The 26,243-nt window shown below is 36.8% G+C and overlaps 3 protein-coding genes, 1 long non-coding RNA gene and 1 other non-coding gene across 9 annotated transcripts; 2 read left to right on the top strand and 3 right to left on the bottom strand.

The window, feature by feature from the left end:
- Window positions 1-208: 208 nt before the first annotated feature.
- On the top strand, window positions 209-2,554 carry LOC116182898. The gene is made up of 10 exons (XM_031503458.1): window positions 209-668; window positions 730-834; window positions 890-928; window positions 983-1,051; window positions 1,127-1,165; window positions 1,220-1,288; window positions 1,340-1,411; window positions 1,468-1,512; window positions 1,575-1,809; window positions 2,486-2,554. The coding sequence occupies exons 1-10, from the start codon at window positions 490-492 to the stop codon at window positions 2,552-2,554; spliced, it is 921 nt and encodes a 306-aa protein (XP_031359318.1). The 5' UTR covers window positions 209-489.
- A 7,199-nt stretch (window positions 2,555-9,753) lies between these two features.
- Window positions 9,754-10,718, bottom strand: LOC116182900. The gene is made up of 2 exons (XR_004147644.1): window positions 10,477-10,718; window positions 9,754-10,422 (listed from the first exon to the last, which is right to left on the bottom strand). It is a non-coding gene; the product is annotated as an uncharacterized LOC116182900 (long non-coding RNA).
- A 1,700-nt stretch (window positions 10,719-12,418) lies between these two features.
- Window positions 12,419-14,883, top strand: LOC116182899. Of its 2 annotated transcripts, XR_004147643.1 has the most exons (7): window positions 12,419-12,957; window positions 13,016-13,207; window positions 13,254-13,382; window positions 13,437-13,526; window positions 13,624-13,847; window positions 13,899-14,058; window positions 14,711-14,883. XR_004147643.1 is itself a non-coding variant. In XM_031503459.1 (5 exons), exons 1-5 carry the CDS (start codon window positions 12,738-12,740, stop codon window positions 14,875-14,877), a joined length of 798 nt encoding a protein of 265 aa, XP_031359319.1. In that variant the 5' UTR covers window positions 12,419-12,737; the 3' UTR covers window positions 14,878-14,883. The 2 variants fall into 2 exon arrangements, 1 of the variants encoding a protein (XP_031359319.1); XM_031503459.1 differs by lacking the exons at window positions 13,624-13,847; window positions 13,899-14,058.
- Window positions 14,884-15,515: 632 nt separating this feature from the next.
- LOC116182897 lies at window positions 15,516-21,210 on the bottom strand. 4 transcript variants are annotated; one of them, XM_031503456.1, is made up of 7 exons: window positions 18,203-18,586; window positions 17,978-18,148; window positions 17,821-17,925; window positions 17,646-17,768; window positions 17,388-17,596; window positions 16,286-16,445; window positions 15,516-15,705 (listed from the first exon to the last, which is right to left on the bottom strand). In XM_031503456.1, the coding sequence occupies exons 3-7, from the start codon at window positions 17,873-17,875 to the stop codon at window positions 15,602-15,604; spliced, it is 651 nt and encodes a 216-aa protein (XP_031359316.1). In that variant the 5' UTR covers window positions 17,876-17,925; window positions 17,978-18,148; window positions 18,203-18,586; the 3' UTR covers window positions 15,516-15,601. The 4 variants fall into 4 exon arrangements, 2 of the variants coding, with proteins under 2 accessions (XP_031359316.1, XP_031359315.1); XM_031503455.1 differs by having other exon boundaries at window positions 17,646-17,925; window positions 18,203-18,587; XR_004147642.1 differs by lacking the exon at window positions 15,516-15,705 and having other exon boundaries at window positions 18,203-21,210.
- Window positions 21,211-22,116: 906 nt separating this feature from the next.
- Window positions 22,117-22,224, bottom strand: LOC116182901. The gene has a single exon (XR_004147645.1). It is a non-coding gene; the product is annotated as a U6 spliceosomal RNA (small nuclear RNA).
- Between the last annotated feature and the right edge of the window lie 4,019 nt (window positions 22,225-26,243).

The raw sequence follows: 26,243 nt of genomic DNA, 5'->3' as shown, positions 1-26,243 counted from the left end.
CACTAGTGCGATTAGCTGACCACGATCCTAGATGTCACAACTGAGATACTGCTCGAATGATACTGTATACGTAAGTAAACCTGAGAACAGGAACAAATTCTCTTTATAAGGTGTATTGCAAATGTTATTGCAGGTGAATGCTCCACTTTTTCTGTTACTTAGAATTTTCTTATCGGCAGGTGTGCGCTTTGACCGCCAACCTGCCTGAGAAAAAGTCTACGTTCCCACGAGAGTTTATGATAACGTTAACATTTTCTCGTAAGTGTAAACCTGAGAACAGAAACGGATTCCCTTTCATAAAAAGATGGAAAGGTTACTTCAGGTGCATGCCCTACTGTTACTTAGAATTTTCTCATCGGCAGATGTGGACTTTGACTGTCAACCCGTCTGAGCAAAGTTTACGTTCCCGCGGGAGAGTTTATGCTAACGTTAACAAAATATTCTCGGTATATACCCGTACATGTCTTACATGAATCAGTTTAGAGTTCGATGCAAATCGCTATCATGTCGGCGGCAAAACGTGTAAAATTATCTACGAAAAAGAGTGCACCAAAAGCGAGTGGTAGTTCTTCAACAACGACAGTACCGAAAAATACAAAAACTGCCGAAAAACCTCTTCCGCAAGAAGCTATCATTAATTTAGTGGACGAGGATGGTCCAACTGAGAGGTAAATATGATTTTTGTGCAATTATTTCATGAAGATACTAAAATGAACTTTTATTTTTTAGAATAACAACAACAACGACTCATCTAAGAAACAGCGCGTTTAATACCTTGGATGAGTTGCTGGATCAGTTGGATGGAAACATCCACCACGTGTACGCTCCCCAAAGGTAAAACATTCGCAATACCAAAATAACATGAAATTAATATTTTTTTTCCTTTTAGAGTGGACAACAACATAAAAGGCACCGTCAATAACATGCAGTAAGTTAAAAGCGCACCGAAGTATTTTTTTATACCTTTAACTTATATTTGCAGACATTATCAAACCACCACCAGCCTACAGCCGGCTCAAACAGCACCGCAATCGACAAGTTACCAGTTACAGTAAGTTGCATTGAAGAAGAGTAATTAACCTAACTTTGTCAAAATAACATGAAATTAATATTTTTTTCCTTTTAGAGTGGACAACAACATAAAAGGTACCATCAATAACATGCAGTAAGTTAAAAGCGCACCGAAGAAACTTTTAATACCTTTAACTTATATTTGCAGACATTATCAAACCACCACCAGCCTACAGCCTGCTCAAACAGCACCGCAATCGACAAGTTACCAGTTACAGTAAGTTGCATTAAAGAAGTGTAATTAACCTAACTTTAATATTTATTTCAGTATTCCAGAGGGGACCGCCCGTGTGCTACAACATATTATAATACCACCGCCACCACCACCGGCAGAGCCGCAGTAAGTTGCATTCTCTTAAAAGAAAAACGACTTCTATGAATTTATTTTGCTTTCAGACTACAAGGAGCACAACAACAGACGAGTACCGTCGGTCAATCTCAGTAAGTTATTTTGAAAGTGTAATGAAAAGAAAGTTCTAACATTCCTATTCTCTTTGTTACAGGCATGCACAAAAGGACATGAAGCTTCTGAGGGAGGTGTTCGAACAAAGCTTCTATGAGACGATCTCCCAGCCTCGTTCAGAAACTGGAGAAATAATTCCACCGATCCAACTTCCAACAGCCGTCGTTCCCTCATGGATTGAACCTGCAACACCCCGTGAATTGGCGAAGGCGTCGCTTGCATGGTTGCAACAGAAGGCTCCTGAATACATGCAGCGGTACGAAGACGCGCAAAAGGCAACGAGGAGGCTGGAAGAGGAGCTCGATGCAGCGCGCCTCACCGAACGACGGCTGGGCGAAGAAATGACTTATATGAACAAATTTATTAATTTTTTGAAATAACAAATTGTAAATAATAAATGTAGTTTAGATGGATAATTTTATTTAAAATGGTAAAACGAGCAACCCATAACTTCCCTCCTTGAGTATTAACTATGAGAGTAAATAGTTCCATTTAACGTTAATCGTATAGAAAGAAGCGTAAAGCGTACTTCCACAATCTCTGGACCTGGAGCATAGTAAAACGAGCAACTCATAATTCGTCTGAATATGAGAGTTCGATTTTACCAGTACATAATATCGTAAGTTTATTAGTGATCGCATAGAGAAAGTCTGCTAACTTCCACGATCTTGCATATGTTGAGAATGATAAAACGAGCAACTCAATTCGTTTGGGTATGAGAGTTCGATTTACCAGTTCATAATACGTAGGTGATCGCATAGAAAGAAGTGTAACTTCCACGATCTTTGCATAAATGTGAAGAATGAGAGTAGCTGGGGAACACGGCGGATCTTAATGAGATTGACTTAATACATTCTCTAATAAGGTACCGACCGTATACTTTTAATACACCGCGCTTTTACGGTCGCCCGCGCTAAACATCATTCCCTATAATAGACGAGTATGTTTCAGGGGAACTCGGCGGCTTACAGCGATAGACCGTGGTACATTGTCTCATTAGAAGCCGCTCTCGCATTGTGATATCATTCGCTTTCGCTGTATGGAAAACCACCGCAATAAATCCCGCTGAATTTACTTACGGCATCAGAGCAATTTTTTTTAAGTTTTTAAACAAAATATTGTTTAACATTGTGCTCTACTTAAAGTAGGTACCACTTTTCTGAATAAATGTACAATTAAGTTCGTGTATCTTATCAAAATTTCTTATAATAGGACAAAATATACTTTTACTAGGATTACGTTTTAAAGATGTAACTCGTTAATGAAAATTAAGTACCTACTCTAATATTCCCAATATAAAGGTGAAAAGAAGATTGAGAATACATTCTTATAGGCGGAGATAAAATGTCTATTTTTACATAGTACCTACATATGATAATAAGGTCAAAAAGTGCACAATAACATCTGGAACGATTCGTTTAAATTTGTTAATTCCATTGAGTGTAGGGACGGCTTTTTCCTTCCCCTAAATTACAAAGGGCTTCAAAAATTATCCACCGTGCATTAACCATTATGAGTAACCTTTCCATTAATAAGTACTTTAACCGGAACACATTTACTCCTACTTACTCTCAAACTACTTAATTTTCTTAATATTTACTTGGTAGGTGGGTTTAGATACCTAATGGATTTGGCAAATTAAATTAGATGCATTCAAACAAAATTTATTGGTTGCATGTTTACAAAAATTGTAACAAATTCTTTGTTTAGCGAGTAACTTTTCACAAAACTTATATTCAATTATAGATAGGTAGCTCCTTAGTTTCCATTAATCTCTACAGAAGGTCTTCCAGCCCGAGAACTCCATGAGCGAAATTTCTTCCAACACATCAATCATTTTAAATTTAACTTATTAATTTGTCGTTGGCATTGAAATACTTCAATATCCCACTTTAATTTTTTCAAATTTATGAGTAACTTCTCAAGCCTCTTCTTTTGTGATATATACACTGGCGATACCTTTGCTTTTCTCGCAACTGATTCAGTGGTTTTTGTCATCTTGCTGTCTATCAATTACGTCTAACAACCGACCACTTTATATTCCCCCAAGTAGTTAACCACGCCCTCTTAAGACATCCCCTCCCTCTGGTAAATCGCTGACCTCAAAGTGACTACCAGAGGCTCCATTAAGGTCGTTACCCTTTGAGAGCTCTAGTTTTCAAAATCGCCGCTAGAGGAAGATGACCTTCAGGAGATTTGAAAATCGTCTTATGGGATTTTACATGGAGTTGAGTTAGTATCGGCTATATATGGCTACTCTCGTTGCAAGGAGGTAAGTATCTAAATCAATTTCCATTTTTACGAGAAGAGCGTCGAACGTCTCGATGTTTGTCGAATTGTGATTTAGTTCGTTATTGAGCTGTTCATTGAACTCTCGAATCTTTTTCAATACGTCCGTATCAAGCTCGGATTTCTCATCCAACGGCATCAAAATTCTCGTGCGATCCATTGGTCTGAACGGAGCGTTAAAGCGGCACTTCTTTCGTTCATCTGAAAATGAAAGAAATTAATTACAAAATTTTAGAAAAGCTACAAGTCTTGGGGAAGTCTTTGAGAAGCCATTCGGGAAAACCTTGAGGTAGTCTGTTAATGAGGTTTTGCGGAAGCCTTGGGGAAGTCTTTAACAATGTTTTGGGGAAATCTTGGAATATTCTTTGAAAGAAGTTTTGGAGAAGTCTTGACTTTTAAAAAGTTTTTGATGAAGTGATGTTAATAATAAACGTGACTTACCTCGGTAGCATGTGTGAGAGCACTTATGAAACTGCTTTCCGATTTGACCCTCAACTTCTGAATCGTCGCTGTTCGTTGTAATGATCGAGTCGATGAACTCTATGACGGCCTCCTCGGTCTCCAGATTGTCGACTTCATATTTTGGAGCATTTTCCAGCCAAATCACCATGTGCACATGTGGACTACCTCGATGCTGAAATTCGATACGATGGAAAAAGTACTTAATCTTGTAGTTTCCAAAGGGACCATCGTTGCAATGCGTCCAAGTTCGCTTTAGCTCTCTAAATCGGTGGTCAAAATAGCGCGCACATGTAACTGGATCGTTGCGAATTAGACGTGACACTTCGTCGAAGGATAATTCCATCGCTTGTTCAATCGTGATATCCTCCTTATCGAGGGTATGTTTAAGGATCACGAGCAGTTCCGGCCACTTGGTCTCTGCAGCGGTGAGGGTGATGAAAAGTGTGAAGATGCCGAGTTGTCGAACCATTGCTAGAACCTTCTTCTTTTTGTCCTCCCAATATGGCGGTGAACCAACGATATTCGCCATAAACCGGTAAGCAGTATCCTTTCTCACAGCGTTGTCAATGAATTGTTTGTTGAGAACCTGGCCAGCACATACGGTTCCAGTTTGAGCGCTCTTCCGTAGTGCAATGCTTATTGAATTTTGTAGTTGGCGAATCGTCTCCACTTTATGCAGGTAGAGTAAATAAGCTGGCTTGCAGGCTCGTCTGTCGTATCTCAAGATCTCATGATTGGATTTGTCGCTTTCCGAGATCTTGATGCCCTTAGGAGTCTCTGGGCACATATGACCGCCCCAAATCGATGGCCAACTCATCTCCTTGCAGTGAGGATCCAGAAACATCGGGATTGGCGTCTGTCCTTCGCCTGGAGCAAATGCGACGCCAACAGCACTATCCAGCAATGTCTCCTCTTCAATATATCCTTCGTTTTGTTCGGCAGCTTCGGGGTCCGGTTCTGGCGCTTCCTCCTGATCGAAATCCATATTTTCTACTGCCGCGAGAGGGTTTTCAACCTCTATCAGCTGAGCGTTGTTGATAGGTGTTGGCGGGCGAGGAATGAGTTGTGGAAGAGATGCCGGCGGTGTGAGATGTGAGACAGGTGCCTGAGGTGTAAGCTGCGAGGCAGATACTTGAGGTGTCCTGTGTGGTGCCTGTATGTTCTCTTGTGCCTGTTGTTTCCGCCAGTTGCGATCGAGTGTGATGCCCGCATTCACATACAACGGTGCCTTTGAAATTAATTCCGCTGCTTCCCAAACAATCCCTGGCCTTATACGCTCCTTCATGTAATGTCCCTTGTACTTCATCGCTCTCATTAATGAAACTTCGATGACTCCGCTATCATCGGGAGCCGTTGGAATGGCCTTGATCGTGCGTCTTATATCGACTGGTACGTTAACGACACCACTCTTGATTCCATATTGACGATCGCATCCGAGAGCCTGAATTTTCATAAATGGAATGCGAAGGGCGATGCATCGTTCTTCGAGTGGTTGCAGGTTCTTGATCAAATCAGGAATGTCCGGGAATTTCAAGTTTGATTTGTTCGCATTGAATCGTGGGAATTTTTTTGGAGGAGATTCTTCGCCGGCCTGCAGCTGTTTGCGACTTTTAGTGAAATACGAGTTACACGTTGAGCAAAAGAAGAATTCATCATCGTTTGTGTGATCAGCTATTATAACTAGTTGAGTGATGAGCTCATTGTTCCATCCTGCTTCATTCATATGTTTTCGTGTTCGTCTGTGAATCTGTCGGCTGAAGAAAATCCGGTCGCAACTGAAGCATCGATGGCAAGGTCCGTCTTTGATGTTTTCTTCATAAGATGCCATAGCGTCGTCCCATGAGAGGATTTTATTGGTTCGCTTCTTGACTGAATTTGCTGCATTTTCTCGGGCGTGGACTTCAGGATCAAGTCGGGCAGAACGACGACGCTTGGTGTTGGCTGCCTGCTCTTTGTCGTGGACTTCAGGATTAAGTCGGACACAACGACGACGGTTGGTGTTGGCTGTCTGCTCTTTATCGTGGACTTCAGGATTAAGTCGGACACAACGACGACGGTTGGTGTTGGCTGTCTGCTCTTTATCGTGGACTTCAGGATTAAGTCGGACACAACGACGACGGTTGGTGTTGGCTGCCTGCTCTTTATCGTGGACTTCAGGATCAAGTCGGACACAACGACGACGCTTTGGTGTTGACTGCCTGCTCTTTGTCGTGAACTTCAGGATCAAGTCGGGCAGAACGACGACGGTTGGTGTTGGCTGCCTGCTCTTTATCGTGGACTTCAGGATTAAGTCGGACACAACGACGACGGTTGGTGTTGGCTGCTGCTCTTTATCGTGGACTTCAGGATTAAGTCGGACACAACGACGACGGTTGGTGTTGGCTGTCTGCTCTTTATCGTGGACTTCAGGATTAAGTCGGACACAACGACGACGGTTGGTGTTGGCTGCCTGCTCTTTATCGTGGACTTCAGGATCAAGTCGGACACAACGACGACGATTGGTGTTGGCTGCCTGCTCTTTATCGTGGACTTCAGGATCAAGTCGGACAGAACGACGACGAATGGTGTTGGCTGCCTGCTCTTTATCGTGGACTTCAGGATCAAGTCGGACAGAACGACGGCGCTTGGTGTTGGCTGCCTGCTCTTTGTCGTGGACTTCAGGATTAAGTCGGACACAACGACGACGCTTGGTGTTGACTGCCTGCTCTTTGTCGTGAACTTCAGGATCAAGTCGGACACAACGACGACGGTTGGTGTTGGCTGCCTGCTCTTTATCGTGGACTTCAGGATTAAGTCGGACACAACGCCGACGGTTGGTGTTGGCTGCCTGCTCTTTATCGTGGACTTCAGGATCAAATCGGACACAACGACGACGATTGGTGTTGGCTGCCTGCTCTTTATCGTGGACTTTAGGATCAAGTCGGACAGAACGACGGCGCTTGGTGTTGGCTGTCTGCTCTTTGTCGTGGACTTCAGGATCAAGTCGGACAGAACGACGACGGTTGGTGTTGGCTGCCTGCTCTTGGGCACGTACCTCAGAATCCGATCGTCGAGAATGAACATAGGCTCGCTTTTTCTTCGCCTCCTTTCTACCTGTCATTGTTTTCTTTCGTTTTCTAGCCATTTTGCACTTAAACTGAAAAAAATATTCAGAACGGAATGAGCTCCTGCGAAGAACAACGTGGCTTTATATGGCGTTCTCCACGTATTCTCTTTTCATATATAAACGTTTTGTGTAAATAAAATTCTATAAAAATATTTATGAAAACCACATCGCATGTCTCGGAAAGTAAGTATACGGCGCATGTGGCGATGTGGACGGAAATCCGAATGAATGTTGGGGAAGTATTGAAATGAGATCAAATACTGTAAACTGCAAAGTCAGTCTTAACATCATAATTGCCAATTGATACACCTATATAATATTAATAAAAAAAACACGTGACCCTCGAAAGCGCAATTTTCTATATGCACGGACAGAAGGAAAATTTATCGAAAAGGGCATACGGGGTGGTGCCTAGTGCGACGCAGCATAGAAATTTCAATGGTAATTTCTTTATACTCAATTACTACTATTTTAGAGCACAAGTCAAAATACGTTTTTTTTCAGAGAAAAAAATACTGCATCTATTCATACTATTACTCATAATTTTCCGTTTTTCAAAACCGTAGAAATCGACAAAATAAAAAGGTTCATTTTACAATAAATCAGATATACCTTGGAATTACCTAAAAAAAACAGCGATAACTTTTCATTATTTGCCTTTGACGTATATTAAATTTATACTTGTTTATAAATTAGATAAAGAACTGCAAGTGCAATAACGTTCAAAATGTGCGCCAAAACCATCAGGAAAACGACAATACATTCAACGTTTTAGCTGCAGTAGCGGAAAATCCGAATATAAGTTTAAGAACAATTCTTCATCAAATCAGTTTATTTTTCTTCGATTATGTACTCTGGTTCCGGAAAATGATACACAAATAGTATCTGATGCAGATGCAGCATTACATTCTTTAAAGAAAATTACCCCATAAACGTTTTTTCTTGCGTCGGTTAGTTGAAATAAATATGAAAATCATTCGACGTAAAACAACGATAACTTAGATGCGATGCGCTTGTATTTTGTTAAAAGATTCCAAAGCATCACTGATTTTTATAAAATGTAATTTTTTATTTTGTGGATTTCTACGGTTTTGAAAAATGAAAAATTATAAGTAATCGTATGAATAGATGCAGTATTTTTTTCTCTAAAAAAAACGTATTTAGACTTTTGCTCTAAAATAATTAGGGGAGCTAGTAGGTAATTGGTTATAAAGAAATTACCAATTGAAATCCCTATGCTGCGTCCAGCGAGGCACCACCCGGTATAGGTCTTACAGAAAAAGGTTGATTAATTGTATTTATTAGCCATTATCCATTAGTTTTAGGAATTCTAAGAGACAGTGGCTTATGAAAGCTGTCGTAACTTACATAAACGTGGTAGACGGCCAAAAATTGCATCAATCGTGGTACCTGCGTCTGTAGTTCCGATTGAATGAGAAGGCATTTTCAGTTTCAATGCGGAAGCGATAAAACTTGATTTCCTTTTGTTTTTCTCAAATCATTGAAATCACCGCACACAATTACGTCGTCGTCGGTCAACAGGTCCGTCGGCGATCTTTTTTTGTGAATACAAAGACATTTCAAGGTTTTTTTTTAAATAGGTAAGGTTATAAATCGCCGGTAGTTATCCAAATTTAGTCATCATTACGATTTGCATGACGATTGGAAAATAGAAATTATTGTGTTAAAATAAGAAGTAGATCCGATTCATTTCAAACATTTATGATTGGGAAACTAAGAAAGAAATAAAAATAATCAACTGGCGAAATTACGGGGCGGTGTACCTCCAACTAAAAAGCACTGTAAAACTCGGTTCCGAAAGGGGAAACCCTACAACTGCATAATCCCTACACAATAGTATATAAGAAGCACAACGTGCCGAAAATAGCTGTGCAGAATTGTAAACAAGTGATTTAAATATGAATGGGCCGGGAATGTTGATGTGTTTTGCAAAAATTGAATGTACCTACCCATATTAGGTATACTAATCAAACCACAATTAATATGAAAGTAAAACGGCATTTAATTTTCATAAACTAACCAACTATCTTATGCTAAGTGGGTTACTTTTCTGCTACCAGACTTGCGATACTATTCGTTAGAAGCATGAATGTAACCAGAAAGAAGGCACGTTATTATTTAGCGGGCGACCAGTACACAAGGGTGGTGTAAGCTGTCATAAATATTTCAGTTCTGTTTATTTTCTTTATTGCGATGGGCAGACAAAACCTTTAAATACCGCGCATTCAAATTTTAGTTTCAATGTATTTCGAAAACTTCAACAGCGACATATCATCAATTTTCAGGCTTTGTATCTTTTTAAAGTATACGTATAGAAATGGAACAGTTAGCGTTCCAAAAAGTTGTAAGAAAACATCAAATTGATAACGTTGGAATTTTATTTGTGAAACATCCTGTACTATGTTTTGTAAAATCCCCTCGTTAGATGTCGCCTGTTGTCGTCCCCATCCTTTATTTGCAATCCCTTCTACATCTCCCACCTTGTTGTGTGTCCTATAAAAGGTGTTTGTAAAGTACCAGAGAGCACTTCCGATTAATTCCGTTCCATGTTCAAATCATTCCCCGAACCAGAACCCGACCCGATTCCTGCCCGTTTCGAAAACCTGAGATCCGTTTTAAGTTTATTTTATTTTCCGTTTTAATTCCACCAGAGCTTTTCGTTTTAGTTTCATTATTTTCCTAGACCTATTAATTTGATAATTACTTTTAGTTTTGCCGTTTTACTCACCTGTTCCCGGGAAGATAATCCTGGTAGGGTAAATCCCTGCGGGCTTATAAAACCGGACACAGAACTAGTTCTTTGTATTCTTGCCTTCGGTCGGTCGACCGGACTGGAATCCAAAGAGCTTCCCTTCCGTGGTTGCCGTCTGATTCCACCGACTTTGAGTAGAGGTTGTTGGAACCGGGTGGAAGTTCCTCTGTAAGGGCCGTCGCCAGGTAAATCCTTGCCGACCTTATTCGAGAGCTATTACCTCCTGTTCAAGTCATCTCAGGTCGGGTTATTGCTTTGCTGAAAAGCACCTGAAATATAACTGGTGGAGAAAACTTCCTATACTTCCTTTACCTGATATCTCCTCGAGCCTTGATAAGCATCCGGGTTTAGGTGGTAATAACTCTTTATCATTACAGCGAACTAGTAGCACTTGTCACATCCACCGCACGTTTCCAGTTGGGGAAAAGAAAACGCCGTACCAGACCCCAAGGTCAACCGGTGATTTGACAGACGGTGGAGGTGTCTCCGTACCCAACATCGGGATTTGAATATTTGAATTTTTTATTTATTTTATTTTATTAATTAAACAATTTCAATCAATATGAATTTCGATCTCTGGCCAGCCGGCTGGAGCTACCTGAAGGCAGAACCCCGTTCTGTTTACAAAGTAATAGTGAACAAATTTAACTGTTTAATTAATGTGTATGGAGAGGGGAACGAAATTTCAAAAATGCAATTACGAGCACAAATGATAAAAATGGTGGACAAATGGATCACTTCGGAGGAATTCAAAGGTATAGTTAGCTTACTTATTCACTGGCATGATCCGTTAAACATTTACAGAATTTACACACTAGGTACTAGGTATATATCTTAAATTTTCAGATTCTATAGAAGAAACAGCGAATGTCCTCGAACGGGCGGCTGATCAAATGAGAAAAAAAATCCGAATGCGGAATATAAGTGGCCAATCCAGTTCGAACGAAAACAGCATGGTAAACGCATCAGCAACAAACTTGCTGGACGAAGATGACGACTTGAACAAGAGCAGCGAATTGGATGAACTGTTAAATGAAATTGACAATAAACGCAAAAGGGATTCTAAATCGGACGAGGAAATATTATAAGTATCTTTATTTACCTGTTTGAAATAGTATACCTTTATATCTGTATTTAACTGCATTTAGTTCATAATTTATAATCGTTTATTTGTTTAAATCGTACTGTACAGCTAGTGGGTAGATAATCTAATAAAAGTATATAAAGTAGCATGCTTATTGTTTGCTATTCACATTTGATAAAATTACATAACGGCACATTAACTTACCTGGCTAACAGCGTGAATGTTTCGAAACAAACTAGTGATGAACACGTGCATTGTGCAGACAACGAACGACACTTCGCAAATGCTTTCCCTAACCCCTGTGTACGTTATTGAAATGAAATAACAGGATCTTCAGGCAAGTGTTGCGAAATCCTTTTTATACTTAACGTAGATAGAAGAAGAGCAAGGTTAAAAGCGTTAATTATAGTTAAATTAAGCAATTTTATGGACCCAAAATATTGAAACGATGCATTGTCATCGAAAGCACACAAAATGTTGAATCTGCATATTGAAGCACGTCCACGTCCAGAGCAAGAGAGGAGTTAAATAAGTAAAATAAAGTTTCAAAGAAATATCTCCATAAATACGAAAGTTGGCATTGCGCAGTCACTGCGCATGCCCACATAATTTTTACCATGTGCGAAATGTTTTATCTTTACTAGAAGCGTCTGTGGTTAAAATTTCAAAGAAATATCTCCATAAATAAGAAATTTGGCATTGCGCAGTATGCCCACACATCACTGCGCATGTCCACACATTATTTTTACTATGCGCGAAATGTTTACCTTTGCTAGAAGCGTCTGTGGTTCAAATTTCAAAGAATTATCCCCATAAATAAGAAAGTTGGCATTGCGCAGTCACTGCGCATGCCCACATAATTTTTACTATGCGCGAAATGTTTATCTTTACTAGAAGGGTCTGTGGTTAAAATTTCAAAGAAATATCCCCATAAATATGAAAGTTGGCATTGCGCAGTTTGCGCAAAATATGGAGTTAAATGAAACTGATCGAAATGGGCAAATATAGACCATAACAGCTATAAATTAGCGAAAACCCGAAGTCTCTAGGTGGCCCAGCGGCCGAGATCTCGATGGAACGGACGGACGGACGGAAACACGAGCACATAAGCTTTACCTCAACTTCGTTGTGTTACGCTAAAAACATGTCATTATAAGTAGACATGTTTCAGGAACTTAAATACAAAATTGCATAACCAAATTCCCACTTGTTACAGATATGAACATGAAATAGGTAAGCATGTTTTCCCTATACTTAACCATTGACATATGACAGGCGAAATTCCAGCCTTAAGTATACATATTTATAAAAACGGGTGGTGAATTTTTACTAAATCCTAAAGTTGTAGCATCTTTTACATTGATGGGGATATAAGCATGACCCAAAACAAAATCAACTCCATCAAAATATTGAACTCCCCTGATCCCATTACTGTAGGATAAATAGTTTATGTTAAAACTTTTTTTGTTTCTATGTTTGGCGATTTAAAATGACGTGTAAAGACAACATGGCAACCTGGTCAGTGGTAAAATTTCCCAGTGACAATTCCGTGGAAGCGGTACCTACGTCGTGGTTGAATGGGAATAGATGTGTATGGCCGTCCTATCCACTAAACAGTCAGAAATTATTGGATGCCGTTGAGAAGCAGTCGAGTCCTGGCTGTGATTGGCAGACGTATGATATAATTCCTTTTAAAAATAATGTTTTTGGTACGTCGTATATGTTCAAATGTTTTTTAGTTACGATATGTAGATAATATGTTTTCAGATGATTTCACTGTAGCAAAAAAGAAGGCTGAAAAAGCTCTTGCTACTTCCGACTTAGAATCAGATTCACAAGCTTTCGAGGAAAAAAACAAAACGAGCACCAAAAGAAAAATTAAATTGAAGAAAGAATTTAGCTTTTCTTCTGTCGAGGAGGAATCACTTGATTTCGTTCCGCCTGAGTTAAATTTCAATGGTAATGTAATTTTAATGTTATCACTTGATTTATGATTACATTTTAGAGCTGCCTTCAAGAAAACCTGATATAAATAATGGTTTTGAGCATAAAGGACACCGTCCATCCAAATCAACTAAAAAGGTCAACATAATCCAAGACATTGAGGTTACTCCATATCGAATTGCAACCACAAGTATGATTATATTAAAATGTTTCATTATGCTACTTATACTTTAATTTTTATAAGGAAACTGTAATAATAATTCTGCTGTAACTTCTACGGAAACGCCGCCTTCTCGAAACACAGGTCGAAACATTTCGAATTCAGATCTGTATGGTATGTAACTGTTATACTATTGTTCAATTTGTTGCCTATTTGCTTTTCTAATAATAGTATTAACGTGTATTGAGCTGGTACCTATTATTTTTTTTAGATCTGCTGACACGGATTTTAAGAAAGCAAGAATTATTACATGTAGTTGTGGCAGACATCAGACAAGGTTTAGATAACATAGAAGCCAGTTTATTGAAAGTCCCAGTAGAGAGTGAAAAGGAAAACTCGATTCTTGCTCAATTTGAATTACCCCTAAATTCTAAGGAAAGTTTAGCGCATTTTGAAGAATTTTTCGTAGCAAATTAGAATGCATTTGAAAAGGCAGTATGTATTAAGATATAGATAATATGTGATTGTAATTTGTTCGATATTCAGGTTCGTGAAGTGTCATTATTGGGCGGAAGACATATGTATGAATTTATTTATCGATGCGGAAAGATGTTAATAACAAATGGTTTTGCTTCCACATACAGTTATTGTGGTAAAAGAAATAAGGAGGCGTTTAAGGAGCTACATTTGAACAAACTAATGATTCGTAAGTATTGTGTACTCCTTTTGTGTTTCATATTACATTTATTTTGTGTTGTGTGTGTAGAAGCTGGATTACGATTTAATCCAAAAACAACGCAGAAGGATGTGGAAATAGAAATTTCCAAATGGCTGCGACGGGCCGCTGAAAGGGCGAAAAATGAAACATAATTGAATACATAAATATTCTGTATTTGCATTTAATAAATATCCATATTCTATTTTTTTGTTTAAATAACGTGCAAAAGTGGGATGTACACCGTATGCAATTTATGGACATCCATAATATGAATATGTATGGACATACATGATACAATCTTACAGGGACGTACACTGTATGTATCAAGTGGACGTAATTAGAATGTCCAACTTGTTGACAAGTGGACTACATATGGACCAAAATATTACCTTATGTGGATGTATGATGTATGCATTATGGCTCTAACATATTCGTCCATTGGCTGTCCATAGTACGAAGTTGTGCTATCTGGGTTATAGGTACTCTGTATTAGCAAAATTAATAAAACTTTGCACATCTGATCTTGATTTACAAGTATATAAAAAATGCTCAACATGATAGAAAAGTAGTTTATTATCTCGTTAAAATTTAGACTTTTTACTATATAACCTATACTACAATCTACCTATTTTGTCTACAGATTCTTTGGACGCGACATTGGTGACATTACTTGAAAAATCGGCGGAGTCGATGAAAAAAAGGAGCGATGAAATTAAAAACAGAATATCGAAGAATGTGCCACTGAATCGATCTTTGTTAGAAGAAAGTATAGAGCGGAATGCAGCGTCGAGTTGGACCGTCTCATGAACGACAGCGAAGGTGACCTGCAGCGCTCTGATAAAGAAAGTATTATAAATGAATAAAAAAATTGCATTAGTTACGGTTTGTTGCGTAAATTAATAAATAAATTATAAACAATATGTATTTCGTGACGTTTATTAACGAGCTCCTAGCGAGTTTATAATTTTGCAGTGTCTGTCTGTCCGTCCGTCCGTTAGCACGTTGCATGTGGATTCTTCATAAAATTTGTAGTTCGGAGTTGGAGAATTAGGAATGTAGGACAAAAAATAAAGAAGGCCGTTTTGACATCTCAGTTACCCAGTCTACACAGTCACAGCATATGTATATAACTGTTACATAAAATTAATTATGTCAATGTTATCTGTTACATACCATGGAACTTACATGTGCTATTGTGGGACTACTCAATGTCAGCAACAAATCACTTGGAAAATCATGTACCTGCTACATTACTCTGGTATATCTCAGGTATAATACAAGGCGATATTTTTTACTTAAACACTTTCACATATTAATTACATCAGTATGTAACATACTTGCGACATTGTAAAGTGCTGTCTACATTACATTCTCCCAAAACATTGCCTGCATATAATAGAATGATGTATTTGATATATACACAGGGTAATAAAATTCTATTTATCTCAAAAACGCATTTATTGGTCAAACATGTATGATATTATATGAACTAGTAAATAAAAGTGAGGACAAATAGATGAAAAAGTAAGTTTCATTTTTTTTCTCGCTGATAACGTTGGCGCGCATGCCGAAACCACTCTGACGAACAATTTTCTATAAGTTTTTGTTGAATGTTGTGTTGTCCAATGATTATTTCTAGAATAAAATTCTATTATTAACAACAAGAAAAACATTTCATGAAAGAAGACATGGTTATGTGAGGAATGATGCAAATAGATGCAGACAGTGCTTAAATTTAAGCCAAAAAATTGTCTTTTATTATGAAATATCTCATACAAGAATGAAAGCGCATTTTTTGCAAATTTAAGAAAAAAAATTTTTTTTTAATTACGTAGTGTCTCGCAAAGATAGATTTGTGCAATGCAAATGCCTTTAAAAAGTTTCAAACTTATTTTCCCAAAAATATCCATATGCCTTATTGAATGGAAAAAACGCGCTCTTCATAATATTCAGAGATAAAAGATGAGACTACTCCTCCGATCATTATATTCGTTTTGGAGTAAACACATTCACAAACACACCAACACACTCATGGTCATCATTGCAAAAATACATTTTTCTGGATGTAAATAGCGTATCAATAGGTATATCATGAGCACTTTATGAAGGACAACTAATCATGATGAGAGTAGCAATGACCTTATTATTATTTCTAAGGGATTTAATGTAAATGCGCTATACAACATAAAAGGTTAAAGTTTGCTAAAATATTTACCTTTAACAGCAGCAATAATTTTTAAGTCTACCATACGCTTGTTATTTCGCTGGCCCAACCAGGAACAACCCATTCCCAATTCATTTGTAAACAGTATTTTATAAACTCGGTTTATATTATCTTTGTAATCATTTCCACCAATTGTAGTTAAAAATGTTTTCTGAAATAAACAATTATTAGCATTAAAATTATATATACAGGATTGTTTGGAAATGAATTTTGAGCATCTGGGGATCAGCCTGGTTTGTTTGGAAACTCATTATGGCATAACTTCAGTTTTGAAATTTTCAAAAAACGACTTAGCAAAAGTGCTCTTAGGAGACGAAGTACACACAAATGAAGAAAAGTTTTATTAGAATGAAAAACGTACAAAATTTCAAAGTTCTAAACCTACTTTGATTTTTAGTGTTTTTAGCGCATTTTTGCAAATTTATTTTGTAAAAAGGTAGCTTTTAATTTCACTTTGGCGGATGGCTGGCTGTAGCAAATGAAGGTCCGTAAAAAAATGCTTGTAGAAAGACGAGGAACATAAAATGTTGATTAAACAATTAATGACCGACCATGTAGCAAATTTGAAGTAGATAGAAAGATTTTGATATGTTATCTAAAATATTCTATGTAGTAAATAAAATTGAGGATTTCATAAGAATTTCAAAAGTAGACCTATTTGGCTTAAATTTTACACCATTACTAAGTTTTTCAATCAGAATAACCTTTCTATAATAACATTTGTGTGTGCCTCTCATCCAAAAAACGGTTCAATGGCAGACTTGATTTTTCAAAACTGAAATCATGTCACAAATTACTTTCCTACCAAATAGGGCTAATTCCCAGGAGCGCAAAACTCATATCGAACAGTTTTTGTGAGTAGTGTAAGAATATTTCTTTTTGAATGAGTGAAATAATACTTTTCTACTTTACGATTAGCGTACAACAGATGAATAATCAAAAACTATTTCATTGTTTGAATAATTTATCCCTAATTGAAAACGCATCATTCTATATATTATTTAACATGAGTAGAAAAATACAATCAGTACATTCACAGATATTCTATACTTAAGAACCATCAACTAGAAAGATTATGCAATTATTAACTTACAAATAATTTGTTGATTTCAAGGTCGCTTATTAATTCCTCAAACTTCTCAATCGCTTCAAAACTATTTAAGGGCAGGCATTTGGTAAATATGTCGTATTGTTCAACGGGCTGCTTGTCTACTTTGAAACTCTGCATATTTCTGGCAATATCGTTGACTTGAATTTTTATTTCTGTTACCATTTCTAATATTTTGTGCATCACACTGATTTCTATAAAACAGAATTATTTTCAAAATGTTGTGTAATATTTTTGACTTACCATAATTTCCATTACGATTAATGGATTGGGAATTAAATTGGTTTACTGGTACTTCTTGGGACTCGGCATAAGATTCCGCATACTCCTCGACATACTCATCTTCTGCATATTCTCCGTGTGGAACTACCATTGATGGCGAAGTAAATGTATGTATTATGTATGAGGATATACTTACATTGTTCATTCATTGTATCAATATTTGTATTTTTGTTTAAAATAACCATTTCCATTGAGGATATGTCAAGATCCGGTGGCAGCTCAGGAGGTGGGGTAAGTATTCCTAAAATTAACCGAGTATTAATAAAAGTGAATAATATTTAATAGATTCTTACGTTTCGTTCTAGCTTCAACATCACTATCGCTAGATCCATTATTAGAGCCATCGATGAAATTGCTTAGTAATGTGCTCCGTTGTACCAATCGTTTTCCACGTCCCCGATCTTTATCTTCACCTTCACTGTAGTGAATATCTTCAGCTTTCTTCCTTGCTACTTCTAGAGAATCTATAAAGATCAATTATACGCCACGGGAACTATAAAAAAATGTAGGTATCTTACCACAAATTGCTTCAACGGCTACCACACTGTATTTACTCCAACTATCTGGGTCTGGGGGTGAATAACGATTAATGTAGCTGGTCGCAACCTTTGAATTGCGCGGCCACCAACTACTGCGATTATTGTCGAAGAGCCATGTAATAGGGACCTCCGATACGGACTCGTCGTCGAAGCGAACTACAGCATACTGTTTGGAACTGGTGTCTTTTTTCCATTGTGCACAACTATATATAAATATAAATGAGATTACAAAAGTAAAAGCGATTAAAGTTATTTGTTGAAATTTAAATAAAAAGTATGTATAGGCAAAATATATTGATCTAATGTACACATTCACCACATAAGTATAACACTTTTAAACCCATATCTAATTAATTTCTTTTACTCTTTCTGACCGTCACTATGAATTAACGGAAAAATAGCATGCTCATTCACACTGCCGGAACTATTTAAATATAAAGGTAACTTCAAACACTTTCTCTTTACACATTTTTTGTCAATTGTGTCAATATCCTGCCTTAAATCGGATTGTTTTACAATACATATTCCTAATTTCACAGAATTACATGGTGCAGTAAAGAGCGGCTCTACTTTCTGGTATTTTTGAGCATTAATCATGCAATCTTTCATTGAAATGTTCACAACTTCCATTACATCTCCATTTTCATGTTCAAAGCAGTTATCGTGTGGTTTTTGGGAAATTGTGAAACCCTCAAATGACAGTTTGGAAGTCATTTTGTTTGCTTCAGATGTACAATTTGACTTTCCTTGTAAACTTTCTTCTTCCATTAATCGATTAAACAACTGTTGTAACGGACGACTAGAATTCTTCACTTTCTTCTTAATAATTTGCATAAAATTTTCAAATTTAAAAGCACTATATTCATCTAATGGGCCAAACAATTTACTGTCATTTGCTAGATGTAATAAACTATGTACATTGTAAACTATACGTTGCTCACCATACAAAATAAAATATTTTTTTACAAACCATTCTAGGATCGTGTGCGCATAATTATTTAAAACTATGTACAAATTTTTATCACATAAGATTCTAATTGCCACACTTAATGATAAAAAATGGTCGTAATAATCGCCCGGAAGAACTTCTCGTAATACAACTGGACCCGTATACAGTAAGAAAGTGCGTAATTCAGTAGCTTTCCACCGTTCATATTCTGTAATACTGCGAGGTTTTCTACTAAATTCACCAGTGATGCTCGGTTTCAATAGACTTAGATGATTAGTCACATTTTGAATATCATTAGGCTTCAAACGCACATCTTTTTTCCCATTTATCCAAAAGTAAATTAACTTTTTTGTGACTCCAATACAAACAGCGTGCATGTAATCAATAGGGAATTGTGTTACCATTCCTATATTCAGACATTCTAAAATATTTGCTTCCTTTGAATCTTTATGATGTTCAACATGAAGTTTATTTCTAAAGGATTCATCAGTCCTTAAAACCGAAGATATTTCCGGGAATGTCATACGATTGTCAACATAATCCCCTTCTTGGATACATTTTGAACAACCAAAGTACCCGTTATGTCCTTTTACACCACTAATATAGGACCTGGCAGGTGCATCACATATGATTGCATTTAACTGCACATTAATGATACTTCCATTGTAGTTGATCCCATTTTCTAAAATATCTCTTGCTTCTTGTACAAAATAAGAAAGGAAGTCTTTGCTTGATAAAGGCTTGTGAAAACCATGATATACACTAATTACAAATGGCTTTGTATAAAATGAGTCCACTATCGAACCGAGAATTGGCCAAAATTGACTAGACGAGCTTTTTGTTAGTGGTAGTCCATCAATGTTTAAATTTACTTTCACTGTTGTTGGTAGACAGGTGTAATGTTTTTGTAATGAAGATTGTAAGCTTTTAACAAATCCCATATGCACAAATTCACCGCCACCCAAAGCAATTATATTTTCCGTTGCATTTCGGGGTGTTTGCATAAGTGTTCGTGCGTCTTGTGGAAGTCCACTTAAAACGTTTACTGTTCTTAAAATGCTTAAAAGATTACTAATTGACATGTGAGAAACACTATGAAAACTTGCCCAAGAACGCAATTTATTCTTGAACTCTGAAAGACTAAAGGATTCATTATGGTTCTCCGTTATCAGTTCACAGTTGGTTTCACAAACACGGATACTAGTAGTGTCACTAATTTCACTGCTATCACAAGTTATTGTACTATGCACGGAGGTAAGTAAAGAATTAGTGTTTTCAAATTCTCCCGAAGTGCTGCGATTCGAACTAAGTGGTAATGACAAACAATCAGCATATGTATCAGCACTAATAGCATTTACACAATTACATTCGGGTACAATCGAACTGGTTGTAAGTTCTTTCAGAATTCTTCTGCGTTTTTGCCTACTCGAGACTTCGCAAAACAACTTTTTTGGCATTTTTACAAATGTTAAAATCAAAGATATGCCAATTTGTCTACAATACAAGGGCCTGAGTGGCGCTAATTATTCCAAAGCATTCACCAACGCGAAGAACAAAGAAATATACGTCACCCAGGATCGCATATACTATAACCAAACTATTAATTGTCAATTTTAAATTGAAATGTTTCTTGTATGGTACTCAAATTCATCACGTAAGGAGTACATTTCACAATAAACGGACTTGTTACATACTGAACTTGTTAAATTATGTGCCCTTAAAAATCTACTGCATGTTTGTTAGAGAAAACATACCGGCTACGTACTATTAAAGTAACAAATAAATATACTTTAGAGCCTTCAGTGAAATGTAACAGGTATGTAAACGTAACTAATCTGTCATACCAGCTATGTACAAGGAACGGACGTGTAGATTGGGTTAGTTATGAACCGAATTGCATGAAATTCAATATGGCATATAGTAGAGCGCTCCTTGCACAGAAAGTCGTCTAGAAATGACTTCTGTGGGGGTTTTGGTGTCACAAGCTGAAATTCACAAAAAATGAAAGGTAATCATATACTGATTCTAAATGTCAAGGCCGTCCAAAATCGGTTCATGCATTAGTGCACAAAACGCAAAAAAGTTAAGCACATGTACGGAAAGAAGAAAAAATATCGAATTTTTTCGCATATAAATCAAAATGTTCTTTGTACAGTGAAAGTAATAAGAAATTATCAAACGTCTCCAATTACAATGGGTCTTACGGAAGAATTAAACTTCAAACGTGATTATCTCAGTTCGATATCCCTAAAAATTACTAAATTGAACGAACTTACCTGTGAAGTTCGATGTTAATTATGTTAGCGATTCATCCGAATGATAATAATACGTAGTATACTACTTCCCGTGCTAGGTGAACACGAATTTTAGCGCGTTAAAAGCAAAAAACTTTCTACCGCGCTTCTCCCTCCTGCATTTTGTCCGACGTCGTCGTTCATAAATCAGATGAGACTGAATTGTTGCCAAATAACATTTTAAAAATTCTTTCGTCTAACGTGTGCGAAGTCACTTCTAAAGGACAACCAATTCAGGCCGAGGTAGCCAATTTATTGTCGAAAATCTGGGTTAACGCCAGACAATCGCAAAGAATTAACGTCAAAATATCCGTCACCTGCGAACTGTGCTTTTGAGCCTCCAATATTAAATCAAGAGGCTAAGAATTGTTTGAACAAAAACGTTATTGACCGTGATTCTCGTTTAATACAAAAACAGAATCAAATGAAGGCGGGTTTATCGGCTCTAGGTAAAGCTTTGAGTTTACTTCTTCGGGACAGCAATGCAAATTCTGCCCTAATAGAAGCCATTTCGGATACAGGGAAACTTTTAGCCGACATCCACCATGCAGATAGCGGCGTTCGGAGAGGTCTAATCAAGCCTCATCTTAAACCAAATTTAGTGAAGTTTTTGGATAATTTGTCCTATAGACAACTATCTATTTGGCGAAAACTTTATCGAACGCTTCACGATTTTGCGTGTCATCCTTGCGCAGGGGCCATGCTAATCTTCTCTGTATCGTTCCAATTTTATGCCGGCACCTCCTTGAGCCAAGGTGAAGCGCCTTCCGGCTTTGGCAAGCCACATTACGGCCTGAAGTTACTTCCGTCAGACTTACTGGTTGTTGCGCACGATGTTCGTTCCCACACTCAATAAATCTGAAGGTGGTGCTCCAGCTGAAATACTCTCGAATGCTCGAATAATCTGTGGAATCGCTCTGTTGAGCAACTTTTGCGTTTACATCGTATTATTTAATAAACGGAAGCCTAAATCAAAAAGTTTTACTCTTAAAAAAAGTTTCGCTCATCGTTTATCTTTACATTGCACTGAGAATTATAATTGTATCTGGAATAGTAACCAAAATATGTAATTAAAAGTAAAACAACGAACTTTTTACTCACTTACAAGCGACGCGGTTTCACGCCGGTGAATACAATCCATCTCTACATTTCCCGTAGCTCCATTTCGCTCTTACATCATAGGTACGTTCTCGACACGGGTATACCAGAGTTTTGCCAGTGTTATATTATTTTGTGTATTGCGTTTTTTTTACAAATGTATATTTTAAAACCAACTTTAAATTAAGGGTGGTCAATAGTGAACGAATCAGAAGTGAAATTGATTAATTGTAGGTACACTAATATTTTATAATTATTTTTTAACTGGGGTTGTAAAGTTACTGAATACAAATATTATGACCGGAGTGAAGACAGCTGCCAGAGATAGCAGCCGAAAATACGAAAACACCCGATCGATCATGGGAGTTCGTTACTTGGGGGGCATCTGCTTTAACCACATTAATTGATGTTGACTGTGCATATGATAAAATAAAGTAAAAAAATTATCAAGATGCCTAAAGAATGTGTAAGTAACGTCTGTTATAAGAGCGCAAGAAAACAATTTGGATATGTTGTATGACGTAGGGATAATAGATCAGAGTGATATTTCTCAAAAACTGTACATAGGATAAAAATGACATTTATGCCCTAAAAAGAGGCCAATTAGGCCTTTCCAACACAATTTTGAAATTTTCTTGCACTTCCGTTCTAAGGGCGCAATGGCAATATTTGCATATGCTGTATGACATACGCATGATAGAGCACAGTGATATTTTTCAAAAACTGTACATAGGATCACAGTGGCATTTATACCCTAAAATGAGGACAAATACCCTTTCCAGAACAATTTTGAAATTTTCTTGTACTTCCGTTCTAAGGGCCCAAATGCAATATTTGCATGCGCTGTATGACATACGGATGATCGGTGTTATATTTCAAAAACTGAAGTACAGTGTACATAGGATAAACATATGTAGTCGATGCCGATTTTGGATATTTTTAATGTGATCCTGATCATTGTAACAAAACTAAACTATATTTATTATCCTAATCTTTGAATGAAGTCAACTTAATATAATATGCATAGTTGGCACATACCGTTTATAAATTTAGACATAGGTTTTATATTTTTTAAAATGTCAACGTTTGTTAGTACACATTTGAAATGAGAACTTTCACAAGTGCGACATTTAATATAATCTTCTTTGGCGGTATTGTTACAGTAGATGCACCTTTCTTTTACATTACTGGATTGCGGCAGTAGTATGTTCTTCAATTGCTTCCTACATGCATTAATATCTTCATACTTCTTAAGGCTCTTTTTTTGGCAGATGTTCTTAAAGAAGTGTATAACAAACACTCCACAATTGTAGGTGTCGTTCTGAATCATGTGATCTAAATTGTACGTCCTCCACCCTGCAGCAGACATAGTTTCAGGGTAAATATTGTTGTACTTTTCCAAGAACCTCAAAAATCGTTGAAGGTGGAGGTCACTTTTTTTTTTGTTGAACTTCCCAGTGGAGTAATTCTTGTAAATGTTTTGTTTTTGGTATCGGCTATACACAACATGTAATGTTCATTTACAGATATCGAGAAAACGATGTTGTTCTGGTGTAATTTAGTAAGTTTAATTAAATAATCTAAATTAACAACTTTGTCACCAAATATTATTGAAGATTTTTCTGTCGTTATTATTTGATAATATTTTTGTACGTTAAAGAGCTGTAAGCGAATATCAATAACAAAGCTGCTAACGTATTCACCAGGATTTAGGGTCTCAAAGTCTGATAATAGCAATCCTTTAACTGCGCACGCAATGTTTTCGAAAAATGCCACAGTGTATTCTCTTCTGTTCTCCAGAAACCTATAATAATTAGTGTCATTTACTAATCCATTTGGTAACAAATTTATGTCCTGTACCGTCCTCCATCTTGTATTTTCCGGTAAAATAGTTGCAGGTAATACTAATCTAGGCCAAAGGTAGAAGTAATAAAATGATTTTAGTTTCGGTATCATTGTTTGAAAAAATTGATCATTTTTGGCAATTCTGACGCATTTGAATGTATATATAACTAGATCGCACCACCCTCTATCTAGTATTGCTAACGTACCCTGTATTTGATAATAGACATTGTGATTTGTATTAATCACTCCCATTGTCAAATAATCAAAATTAGCTTTGTCAGGATCTTAATATCGAAACTTATAGGGACATTTAATTTCAATTGCACCATTTAGTCCAATTAAACCATCTGGTGAAGAACCGAGATATGGAAAATCTTCAGAGGTACACAATCCAGCTTGTAAACACTCTACGTCCGTTAATTTGCAGTACATTTTTCTTGCCACAGACTCGTACTTTATCCCATGATTAATACTTGAGGCATTTAGATTCTTGGACTGAATTAAAGAATCTACAAGTTTCTTGTACGCACTACACTTAGCTTTGCAAACTCTTCCAAAATTAGAAGTCAATCTAATTTTACGCTCTCTTAACCATTTTTCGGAATTTCTTTGCTGTGCAGTACACCGTTCTATTTGAAGTAGCTGGTCATTACTTCGTGGAAGATCTTTTAGCAATGATCGACACTTCTCAAACAAAAAAGTTGTCGAAGCACACTCTTTTTCATTTTCAAAGCCTGTCGTGCCCAATTTATAAATAAATTCCGTTTCCCACTTACCGTTTGGTTCGCAAACTTGATGTACCCATTGCTTACATTGGTCGCACTCTGTAAAACTTGTAGTTTTTGCAAACTTGCCCCTTCCACAGTATACACATCGTGTAATATCATCTAAAATTATTATATCGTCACCTATTTTTGATGCTTCAATTGGATCCGATGTGGTACTAATTTTTGGCACGTGTAAATTTTTTATGTGTCTGGCTGTAAAATGGTTTGATATTACCTTTGACTTTTTGTTCCATTGTTCCTCTGCGTGTAAAGTGTCTGTGGCATCATCAATGAATGTTAGCAAAACTAAAATCGGTTACAACTCTAAATAGTGACTAAAATATTTTCAAGATTGCTTGCGATCAGAGCTGTTGTACTGAATACCAAAAGTACTTGCAATACGTACTTCAGTACCAAAAGTACTTTAAGTACTTTACTTTAAGTACCACAAATTTTCCGATACTTATACTTAAATTTTTAAGTACTTTGATTAATACTGGTACTTAGTACTTAAAAGTAGTACTGAATATTCCAAAGTACTTAAAATAGTTGCTTAAGTAAAAAATTACTTTAAGTATCCAAAAATACTGGTACTTAACACTAATGGATTGAGTACTTAAACTTACAAGTACCAAGGTACTTAATATGTAGGTACTTAAGTACTTATCCTATTTATATCAATGCTTCATTCGAAAAATACTGACGTTAGAGAATATAATCAGGTAGTCAAAACAAGAGCTTACATTTTGCTTAGTTGCGCTGCGCGTTTAAAAATAATTCCTTACTCATTTTTCATCTTTCGTTTCTGTGTGATCGATGGCGAAGCAGTATTATTCCAGTCGTCGTGTTGTGTAATTTGTAGAACGGTATAAGTAGTATATGGGTGAGTACCTTACCTTTATTTTTATAAGGTTTAATAAAGTCTAAGTAAAAATTAATGTCCTCTTGCTTTTACTGAGATTTTTTTACTAATAAAGAATGGGTTGTGAAATTGGTATTCATATCCATTATTTTGCTTTTCTAGTTTGATAATATATGGACACATACAAATGTGAAATGAATGCTTA

The sequence above is a fragment of the Photinus pyralis genome, unplaced genomic scaffold (genome assembly GCF_008802855.1).
Source record: "Photinus pyralis isolate 1611_PpyrPB1 unplaced genomic scaffold, Ppyr1.3 Ppyr1.4_unclustered_Scaffold7990, whole genome shotgun sequence".
Lineage (NCBI taxonomy): Eukaryota > Metazoa > Arthropoda > Insecta > Coleoptera > Lampyridae > Photinus > Photinus pyralis.
This window is presented reverse-complemented; position numbering and strand designations above follow the sequence as displayed.